This window comes from Urocitellus parryii, chromosome 3 (genome assembly GCF_045843805.1).
Source record: "Urocitellus parryii isolate mUroPar1 chromosome 3, mUroPar1.hap1, whole genome shotgun sequence".
Lineage (NCBI taxonomy): Eukaryota > Metazoa > Chordata > Mammalia > Rodentia > Sciuridae > Urocitellus > Urocitellus parryii.
The window spans coordinates 136,112,772-136,124,028 of record NC_135533.1 but is presented as its reverse complement, the minus strand read 5'-3'; the positions used below and the strand labels follow the sequence as shown (position 1 = coordinate 136,124,028).

Here is an 11,257-nt window from a genome sequence, read left to right as displayed (position 1 = left end):
ACCAGCGCAGTCCCACTTAGCAAAGCACTTGCACCCCACTCCACGCTGGCTTGGGTCACAGGGCGCAGGGATCCCCTAAGGCAGATGACTCTGAAACGCCACGGCGCTGGCCTCTCCCTGGTGGCAAAGGGGCGCCACTGCTCTTCCCAGGCACAAACTCCTGCACCACATAGTACTGGGTGTGCTTTACTCCTTACTCTGGAGGGCAGGAACAGATCAAGCAAGAGGGCGTGGTCATGGGATAGGCAGAGGCTTGGGCCAGGAAGTCGGGTGGTGAGGGGGTCTGAAGGGAGATGCCAGTGGGAGGGTTGAGCATATTCCAGGTTAGGGGCTTGAAGTGTGGTGGGCGGGTCCTACGTGCTGACCATCACCCCTTGATCTACAAATCGGTGAGGTTGCCTCGGATCGCCTGCGCATCCTCCAAAGCCTTGAACAGTGAGTTGAAGTTGCCTGCTCCAAAACCCTGGAATGGGAGACAGCAGGTGAGCTGGGGACCCAGAAAGCAGATGATGCTCCCTACAGGCCTGGCTCAGGGCCTACCTGGTGGTTGTGGCGCTGGATGACTTCCAGGAAGAGTGTAGGCCTGTCCTGCATAGGTTTGGTGAAGATCTGCAGGAGGTAGCCTTTCTCGTCATAATCCATCAGGATTTGCAGCTCCTGGGCGAGAGACAGGGAACTCCATTAGCAGAAAAGCTAGCCTGTGCTTCTAGCCTGGCACGGTGGGATCCTTAGAAAGTCCAGGGGACCCCTGTGCCCCCAGCACCAAGAAAAAATATTTTTCCAGCAATTCCTGCCTTCCCCCCAAATATATCCCCAAACTGTTGTGTTACCACCCTTCTGCTGCAGCCCTTGCTAAGTAATCATCCAGCCAGACCTGCTGCTGGGCTTGCCTCCTTACACTCCATTCTCCCTGCAGTCCTCAGATTAGATTGTTTCACTCATCTGTTTAAAATGAGGCCCTGGCTTCAGTCCCCACTACCCATTTCAAAAACCAAAAACCTTCCCGTGGAAATGGGAGCCCTTGCCTATTGCTGCTGGGAATGTAAAATGGTACACCTACTTTGGAACAGAGCCTGACTCTTTCTCAAAAGGTTAAACATAAAGAGCCTGTGACCCAGCAGCGCCACTCCCAGGCATAACTGAAGGGAAATGAGAACATACATCCACACAATACCTTGCACATGAGTGTTCATAGCAGAGTCATTCCTAATTGCCACAAAATAAAATTATTTTTTTTTAAAGAGAGAGTGAGAGAGGAGAGAGAGAGAGAGAGTTTTTAATATTTATTTTTTAGTTCTCGGCAGACACAACATCTTTGTTGGTATGTGGTGCTGAGGATCGAACCCGGGCCGCACGCACGCCAGGCGAGCGCGCTACCGCTTGAGCCACATCCCCAGCCCACAAAATAAAATTATATTATTCTCTTATGTGCATATGTGAATATGTAAACTTGAATTGCATTATTTTTAATTTTATTTTTTAGATGTTGATGGACCTTTATTTTATTCATTTATTTATATGTAGGTCCTTATACATGCTAGTCAAGTGCTCTACCTTCTGAGCCACAATTCCAGCCCCATGAATTGCAATTGTATAATTAGAATGTGCCAATAAAAAATCATGGACTGAACTACCTAATTTGTGAAAATAAAAATAATAATAGCCCCAAGTTAGAAATAACCCAAATATCCACCAACTGATGAATGGATAAGCAAAATGTGGTCCATCAATGCAATGGGATACTATTCAACCAAAAAAAGAGGAATGAAGTAGAGCTGGGGGTGTAGCTTAGTATGCTTGAGGTCCCGAGGTCAATGCTCAGCACTATACACTCAAAAAGGAATGAAGTACTGACATAGGCTAAAAGTAGATAAACCTTGAAAACATTATGCAAGTGGAAAAGAAAACCAGTCATGCTGGGCACCCTAGTGCAGCTTCTTGGGAGACTGAAGCAGGAGGATCACAAATTCAAAGCTAGCCTCAGTGACTTACAGTGACTTTGTCTCAAAAGATAAAAAAGGCTGGGGATGTGGCTCAATGGTTCATTCCCTGGAATCAAAACAAACAAACCCTAGTCATAACAGACCACATGCTGTATCATTTTATTTATGTGAAATTCCAGACTAGGTAAATCTGCAAGACCAAAGGTAGTTTAGTGGTTGCCTAGGGTTAGGGTGGGATGGGAGGTAATGACTAAGAGGATCAAGGTTTCTTTCCAGGGTGCTGAAGATATTCTAAAATTGATGTTGACTTTGATTTTAGCAAATAGCTAGAGATAACCATTAGCTGTTAAAAGGTAAAACCAAAAAACCTTCAATGCTTTGTGGCTAAAGAAGTACAAAACCCCATCTTAAGAGCCTCCAAGTGGAACCGGCCCCCACCTACCTGCTTTGGTACACCTCTTCTCAGATGCTGTCTTTAATCCACATGAGCCTTCCTCCTGCTCCTCAAGCACTTGGAGCTTGCTCCCACCCCATCACCTTTGCACCTGCTCTTCCCTCTGCTGGGATGCTCTTCCTAGCACTCCTCTTGGCCAGGTCCCTCTTATTATATAGCTTTCAATTAAAGTCACCTTCTCAAAAGTTCGCCACTTCCTGTAACGTAGCCCTAGGTTGCCTGTTTTAACTTTACATGGCACCGACACACACACACACACTCTGTTTCTTTCTGGTTTTCCCTCTGTGTGCCTGTGTCTGCTGCAGGATGGGGGAGGCCAGATAGAACTCAGGGCTCACATTGCCTGTGGCCTAGCATCCTGCTGGGCCTCACCTCCAGCACGTCAATGCTCTCCTTCACCTGGATCTTGGCTGTCTTGAGATTCTCCCGAAGTTGCTTGTAGTAGGTTGATGGTACAGTCAGGAACTCCATGCCTCTCTCTTGCAAGTTGCGAATCTGTCGCAAAGCAGGTTGAGGTCAGCCTCTGTGTTTCCAGGCTCAATGTCCCTAAGCCAGGTGGAGCTGCTGGGCCATGAGGAGGCAGGATCCCTATCTTTGCTCTCCTGAGTGCCAAGATGCCATCACTCCTGCTCGGGGACCTTCTTGGAGATTTCCACGGGCTTCTGTCCTTCCAACCCTTTGCATTCTCAAAAGTCTCCTTCCCTATGTGACCTTCCTTGACCACCCACTTTAAGGGTGAAAATCCCCCCCTTGCTTCCCCACATCCCACCTGGATTCTTCTACACCAACTATTTATTTAATTTGCTTTTTGACTCCATAAGAGCAGAAACTGTTACTAATGTGTCCCACATACCTAAAATAGCACCTAGCACATGGCAGAGCCTCAACAGGCATGATACAAATGAAGTTCCACAGGATTGGATGGGACAGTCCAGGCTCTTTCCCTTAAGGCTTAGGCAGGACTAGCCTCCCCAAGGTGTGGAGTCACAGACACAGGGTGCTTGATTTGGAGGAAAGGACAAGTCTCATCTTATAGAATAACATCCTCATTTTCGAGGTGAGGCAGCTGAAGCCCGGAAGGCTGCTGAGTGCCCCAGAGACAAATGGCAAGGGACTTACAGATCTGGGAGCAGGATGCAGTCTTCCTTATCCTCTAGCATCTGCCACTTTAAAGCCCAGAATGTTCTAGAGACATCAAACTCTTCCATGTGAGGTGGGTAAGGATTACTTGCACAGGTGTGGAGAGCCACTTTGAATGACCATGCATTCCAGTTCTAAAGCACGTGGCTCTGACCAATCACTACATTTCATAGTGTCTTGGGCCTTGTCCCAGTTCAGATAGCAAAGCAGGTCTTCAGGTGTAGGCATACTGCTGAGGTTGAATTATACTCACCTGCCACTTGTAATTCTACACTTTCTGATCTTTTTGGAGTGGAACTTTCTAAGAACAGTGCTCCCCCAAATAAAAGCTCACTTCCCAACATGCTCTCTCTCTCTCTCATCAGCCTCTCCTGACTTTCTCTTGCTCTCCCTTCTGGAGCCAAAGGCCCAGAGCCTGGGGAAGCCATCCTGAAGCTTGTGTAAATGTAAATTGTGTCTGTGTTTTATTTTGCTTCACCACAAATTCACACGTACACACCTAGGTCAGCTGCCCACACTGGACGAGGGTGGCAACAGGAGTTGCAGGTACCACGCAGGGAACCCTGTCAGCCCTCTAGGATGGAGAAGGGGACTCCAGATTGCCACTGCCCCCTCCACTCCCATTCTGCAGAAACCATCCCTGGAGTTGAAGGAAGGGGGCTTAAGACCAGGGATGTTGTTCTAACCGCTGTGATGATGTCCTGGGTCTTGAGACCGACGTGCTGGACTCCAGCTCCCCCATTATAGTCCACATATTCCTGGGAAAGGCAAACAGGAGGCCCCTGTCATTGCTTCCGTTCCCCACCCCCCTGCCCTGCCCTGCCCTGCAGGAGGCCTCAAGCCTCTTCCCTCCTCTCTCCTTCCCCAGCCAGGCAGGGCCCCACCTGGATCGAGGACTTCTTCATGCCCATTGCGGGCTCATTAATGGGCATCTTGATGGTCTCCTCATAGTTGGTCACCACAATGGAGCGCAGAGAGCTGTACTCTGTGTGCACTTGTGTGTCATCCACAGACCAGAAGCGGTGGAACTGTAGGTTCCTCAGGTACCTGCATGTGGCAGGCAGAACACATCTGCTCTGAGTTCTGGCCTGGGACTGGCTTCCCGTGCTCCCACTTCTGCCCTCCAGAACATGTCCCCACAGGGGCTCCAGAAGGGAGATGACAATCACATCATACATGCTATAGGTCTTTACCCTTGTTGTGACAGTTTTCCTCAAGGTGGAAATAAAGTGTCTCATATCAGAAGGAGGCCATGCTGAGGCAGGGGGACTGGGTGGTGCAGGGGGCTCCTGTGCCTCCTGCTGGCCTTTAACTGCTAGTGCGATGGTATTAGGGAACCTTGAGTGGTGATTAGGTCACCCAGGGCTCTGCCTCAGGAGTATGTTAATGTTATGGTCAGAGCCAGTCAGTTCCCATGATTGGGTTTGTTCTAAAGGGAACTCAGGTCTCTGGTCTGTCCCCACTTCCCACTGTGGGAGGCCAGCAGGAAGAAGACTAAGTCAGGTAGAGGCATCTGCCCCCCATGCTAACTGGAAGGGACACCCTTGCAGTTCCTCATGGGGGGGGATGTGGATTGCAGTAGGCCCTGAACTCCTCGTTCTTCAGGGGACAATGTATGGAGAATAAATGAAGGGCTGGCCCCAGATTCACCTCCCACCCACCTGAGCTCCTTTCCACCTGGTACAAGGACTAGGTCCAGGGCCCTTGTGGGGGAGGGACAGGGCTCACCATTCTGAGGCAGATAACATCTCCTGATCAGGCTGATTTCCTACAACATGATCGATGATCTCGAGACCACACTTGGGCCTAGGAAAAGGACAGCACTGAGGGGCAAGGAGAAGGCTGCCCTCCAAATCTCACCAATCCCTCTGTCTCCCACATAATAGCCACAGCACCCACCTACGCAGCTCTTACAGGGGGCCAAAGCGCTTAATTAACTCATTAGTGCAACCCCTACTTTATAGATGAAGACCCAGGGCCATCGAAAACTGCAGCACCCTGTCCAAGGTCCACTGGTTGAGGAGGGAGGAGGATGGGATGGGACCTGGGGCCCTCAGGTGTTGGGGCCCATTTGCTCTGTGCCCTCAGAGGGCTCCAGCAGCCACCAGGAGCTTGGTCCCATCACAGAAGCCCAGTCCACATGGAGGAGGGGGACAGGCTCTCCACCCGCCTCAGGGCTTTCCACCCAACTCCTGCAGCCTGGGGCACTCACAGCTTGGGAAGCAGGGAGTCCTTGAGCAGGGGGGCCTCGAATCCAGGTAAGAACCGGCCAGTGTAGTTCGTCTTCTCTACCAGAGTATGTGTGGTGTCCCCAAACTAGGGGTGGGAAACAGACTGGCTCAGCCCTAGGACCCCACCCACCATGGTTGGGTCTTTTCTGCCCCAATCCAGCCCTGAGTTCCTAAGACGACATGTGATCCTGGGAAAGTCACTTCCCTTGAATGTCGTGTGTTGCCATCTGTCATTCTCTTAGGAGTTTCACCATCACAGCCTACCTGCCTCAGGGGACCAGAAGCCCTGTGGGGACAGGGATGCTGTTTTGCCCATTATGGTGTCTCTGGCTCCTAGGCAGTGCCTGGGGCATAGCAGGTGCTCAGTGAAACTGTGTTGATGATGATAACTGTGGAGGCATCGGCTCTAATCATGCTGAAGGGTGTTCAATGGGATTAATGCCTGATGTGACTTGAGGAGGTGGGACCTCAGGTCGTCTCTGCCTTACAGCAGCATGGGGCTGCAGAATCAGTCAACTCTGCTAAGTGCCTACAGTGTGCCAGGCTCTGCTGTTCTAAGTGTTCTACGCCAATGGTCACACTCGGCACTCACAATGGCCCTGATTAGGGTTCCAGCTGAAGGATCCGAGGCACAGAATGGTGCATTAGTGTGCCCCAGGTCACACAGGAGTCCAGTTCTACCTTATTTAAACTGAGTTGCAGAGAGGGAAGTAGGTGTCACAGCTAGTGTGAGGTATGGCTTCCCAGGCCCACCCTTCTCTCCTTTTGAACAAACCCCTACACAAAGCTGATGCCCCACAAGCTGTCACCTCCCACTGGTGGGAGGCCAGGGGAACCTGGGAAGGGTGGCTGGTGGCCCCTGACACTTCTGCACTCTGGCCAGGAATTTTGAGAGGTCAGATCCCAGGGGAAGCCCATGTTCTGAGGCCCATTGGTGGGATGGTGTAATGGGGTGAATTAGGAGCATCCTGGCATCTCAGTGGGTTCTGGCAGCAGGAGGGGCAGGGACATCAAAGGGAACTCACCGTCTGTAGCACAGCAAACTTCACCTTCCCAAACTTGTCTTCCTCCACCCAGGGCTCCCACACTATCTTGGCCCCCCGTTCTCGGGCTTTCTGCAGGGAGATGGAGCAGGGGGAGGCAGTGAATGCTGGGGCCCACGAGTCCTGGCCTGCTGCTCTGGCTGGGATGGTCTATGTGGTTCTGACATGGCAATGTCACCTGTCCCCCCTCCAAAGTGTGCCTAATCCCTGTTGAGCAAGAAGGGAAACTGAGGCCCAGGCTCAGAGTTGGGGCTTGGGAGACAAGGTGGTGTGTATGTGTGTGTCTGCTTCTCCTAACTCACTCTGTGCCCTCCTCCCCCTCCGGTCCTCAGCTTCCCTCCCTGTACAAAGAGTAGAGGATAAGAAGAATGGGGGTGGACATTTCTGAAGTGACCTCTGTGTGTCAGGCCCTGTGCCAGGAGCCCTGCATGCCAGGTCTGTGCCTTAATTTAGCAAGCCCTTGCTTACTGCAGGCCAATGCGACACCCAGGCCAGGCTTGTTCTGGGGATGCACTCGGCAGTCCTCACAGCAGCACTGTCTGCCTTCTACACTGAGGAACACGACTTCACACAGCTGGGAAGATCCAGACCCAGTCATGCTAACTCTGGAATCTACTCTGAACCTCCAATCCACCTTTTTTTTTTTTTTTCATTCAGTGGTGGGGATTGAACCAAGGGCCTCACCATTCTTTAAGACTGCATTTGGTTCAGAGTCATAGTCCAGAAATTGTAATTTCCACTCTCACCCTGCCATCTCTCCTCTCTCTTTCTCCCTTTCTCTCTCTTTGGTACCAGGGTTTGAAACCCAGGGGCACTTAATCATTGAGCCATATCCCCAGCCCTTTCTAGTGTTACTTTTGAGGCAGGGTCTCCCTAAGTTGCTTAGAGCAACACTAAGTTGCTGACTCTGCCCTTGAACTTTTGATCCTCTTGCCTCAGCCTCCTGAGCTGCTAGATTATAGGCATGTGCCACCATGTCTGGCTCCATTTCCTCTTTTAAAACTCAGTGAGGTACAGGCTATGATTATCCCCATTTTACATGTGTGGGAACATGAAAGCTAGGACACACAGTAAGGGCCAGGCTTCTGTCACTAGGACTTAGGTATGTCATGCCAACATCCAACCCTGACTGACAGGGTCCCTGTGGCCCAAGGAGAGCCGGATGCGCCTAAGGCCTCTTCCCAGGCCAGCCCAGGTGCATTCTCACCTGCACGATGTAGTCACAGTCTTCCACCTCGAAAGCCACATCCTTCACGCCATCCCCGTGTTTCACCAGGTGGTCGCCCATCTCTGTGGTCGGCAGGGAGCGCTGGCACTGGAGTTCAAGGCCCCTGGGCAGGCTCTCAGCCTTCTGGGCTCAGCCCCCCTTGTGCCCTTCCCAGGCCCTGCCCTCTGACCCCTGACCCCATCCAACAGCCCTGCTGCCACCCCTCACCTTTATTCCAGGGGTTGAGTGCAGAGGAGAAGACAAACACAATCTACAGTGGTGGAGAAGGGGGTGTGACCAGTGGCTCAGGGGAGTGTGGGCAGGTGCACCTCCCCTCCCTCCTACTCAACCCCCCTCACCTCTTGGTGAGCAGGGGGCAGTCATGCAGGACTCCTGAATTCCGGCTTCTAGCTCCTTATCTGTCTTGCCTCTCCCCCATCCTGAGGGCTGGAGACTCTCTCCCGTGCCACCCCTGGGACCCATGATCAGCTGTTGGGTCCCCTGGGAGAGAACTCCCAGAACCCCATGGGCCACAACTCTGCTGAAACTCCCTACATCTATGGCCTTGGCTTGCTGAACTTGTGGGGCCAGCACTGGACCAGGCTGAGGAGACCTGCCTGGGAAGGTCCCTGTTGCAAAGGTGCCTACCACATTAGACCCAAGAGAGCCCTGATAGCAAGGGGTCCCTGGGGTGTGGACGCACCTTTCCTTGCTTGACCACATGGCTGACCACCTCCCGGGAGCCCGTCTCCAGGCCCCTGTAGGCTAGTGGCTCGAAACCCATCTTGCTGCAATAGAAGGAGGCAGCCTAAAGCAGAGAGGTGAAGTGTTGGTGAGGGTGAAGAACCTGCCTGGGGCCCAGATGAGAGTCCCTGTCCCCTGCCTGCCCTCTTGCTCAGAAGCAGAGACTGCACTGGGGAAAAGGCTACTCTTGGGTACATTGTGCCCTCCCAGAAGTTTCCAGCTGGTGTTCAAAGCTTTGGACGCCTACTGGGCCCCCATTTCCCCATTCCAGGATTCAATCCCAGACCAGCTGGGGGTCTGCCCTGTCCAGGGGGCCCTCTTGCCTGTCCTCTGCCCACTCCAACACCTTGCCCTGGTTTATACCTGCTTGGCGTTGCCAACCCAGAAGGTCACAGAGTGGAAGTGAAGGAATCGGCCTCTCTCAGGCTGCAGGAGGAGAGAAGGAGGGAGGCTGACTCAGCTCCAGCACCTAGGAGAGGCCGAACCACACCAAGCTTTGCCTGGCCTCAGGAGACACTGCTCACTTAGAATTTGAGCCCCTGGAGTGTGTAGGAGTATTTGGGACTGGGAAGGCCCCTCAGGAGGCAGCCCAGCTTTCCCAGGAAGAACAGCCACAGCAGCAGGGATTGAAGGGAGACTTAGCCAGAGCTTCCAGATGAGGTAAAGAGGTCAGCAGGTGAATGAAGAAGAGCTGACAGTTTTTCAGGAGGGTGCAAGTGAGTCCAGCCAGTCTGGGGGAGCCCAGGTATTAACAGACCCCCAATCTTGTTCCTCTCCACTTTGTGCTCACATGCTGGTCTCCCCAGCCCAGACACCCTTCTGGACCCAGGTCCCCCATTCCCTTCCTGCTCACCTTTGCTCCTTTGTCAGTATAGGTCGTCTAAGGAGAAAGAAAAAGACAGTGAGGCTCTGCCAGGGGGACAGGCACTGCTAAAGTCTCATGGCAGGTCCTCATCCCCCGGGGAGCCACCATGGCCCTAGGCAGACCCTCACCATGGCTGATCTGGGTCAAGCTTCCAGCCAGGAAGACAGGGATGTGCAGTTTGGGGAGTGATGGACAGAAGTATTTACCAGGGGGCAGGGCCTGCCCCTACCTCCCTGATGGCCTGGGGGTGGGGAGGTGGGCTCAGCTCCAAAGGCCTTGGGTCTGAGAGCCTCTGAGCCTCAAAGTCAAGGCAATGCTGCCAGGCTCAGAGGGGGAGTGACTTACCCTGGTCCACTAGACAGTGGGGGCAGAGCCAGGGCAAGGAGCCCAGGGTACATTTTCGCCAGGACCCCAGGGTGGGACTGTGATCTTTGCCATCCAGAGTCAAAGCTCAGAAGCCAAGGCCAGCTTGAGGGCAGTGGTAGCTTGAGAACTTCTTACTCCGGGAATCTGTGCACTGGTCTTGAATCCCTCTTGGCAGAACAAACACATAAACTGTCTTTGGGATAAAAGGGTTTTCCATGGCAGTTGGAGCACATGTTCAGGTGTTTGCTTTCTGGTTCTGCTCTATACCGTGTGACTGGGGAATGCCATAGATCCTCTGACCTCAGTTTTTCCATCTATAAAATGAGAACCATAATAGCATGGAAGGACTTCTGTGAGATACAGTGCCAGTCTTTGGAGTTGGACCTGCACAGAGGACAGCATGCAGGCTCAATAGCTGTTTCTTTGTGATTTGGGGGGCCCTGATTGGGTTGAGTCCTTGACATTGCTATGGCCTGAGTATTGGAAGAGAGCATTGGCCTTGCCCCTGCCTCAGTCTCCAGCACCCACCAGGCTCTGGGTCCATGCCAGTCTCCTGAAACTCTCTTCATTGCTTTGATGATGGAAACCCTGGCCAGCAACCCTGGGGGTTGGAGTACAGGACAGAGGACTCTCCCAGGCTGTGCCCTTGGCAAGTGGCTGCACAGAACTGGAGTGTGAGCCCGGGATTCTACCTCTGGGGCCCACAGTTTAAATTGTATCAAAATGGGAGATATTGATGTCCCCAGGAAATTGAGGCCAGAGTGGCAAATGCATTTCCCCAAGGTCACAGAGCTGGTGACCTTGGGGTCAGAACAGGACTCTGCCCTGTAGCCCATTGGACTCTGCAGCTGGGTCTCATCCACCCATCCACCCATCCCCTCCCTGCCTTTCTCTGTCTTCTGGGCTACTCTGTAGGCAGTGGAGGTGGCCCCACCCCCTCATTCTTCCTCTCCCAGATGGCTCTCCAGGCTTCCTGCCCCTCCCTCACCCCCAACATCCACCTCAGCTCCCTGAGCCTATTTTTCATTTGAGAAAACTAGAGTGGAGCTCACAGGCCTAGAAGGTTCCCCTAGGGGAGAAGAGCTCAGTGCAGCCCACCCATCCCTCCAGGCCAGCAGGAACATCTTGTCCCCTGCACACTATGGCCAACTCAAACCCTTAATCCTGGACCTGGCCTGGCTAATATCCTGGAACAAGGTCAGCGTTTGCTGTCCAGTCATCACATTTTGAGCAAATCCAGGGGCCAACGGCTGCTGTCCAGTTC

At 52.7% G+C, this 11,257-nt stretch overlaps 1 protein-coding gene across 1 annotated transcript; it reads right to left on the bottom strand.

Annotated features, from left to right (window-relative positions):
- Positions 1–379: 379 nt before the first annotated feature.
- On the bottom strand, positions 380–9,794 carry LOC113180884 (4-hydroxyphenylpyruvate dioxygenase-like). Its single transcript, XM_077796837.1, has 14 exons — positions 9,756–9,794; positions 9,616–9,642; positions 9,126–9,188; positions 8,722–8,826; positions 8,247–8,289; positions 8,019–8,101; positions 6,794–6,883; positions 5,750–5,853; positions 5,266–5,343; positions 4,422–4,584; positions 4,224–4,295; positions 2,770–2,892; positions 541–657; positions 380–463 (listed from the first exon to the last, which is right to left on the bottom strand). The coding sequence occupies exons 1-14, from the start codon at positions 9,756–9,758 to the stop codon at positions 380–382; spliced, it is 1,155 nt and encodes a 384-aa protein (XP_077652963.1). The 5' UTR covers positions 9,759–9,794.
- Between the last annotated feature and the right edge of the window lie 1,463 nt (positions 9,795–11,257).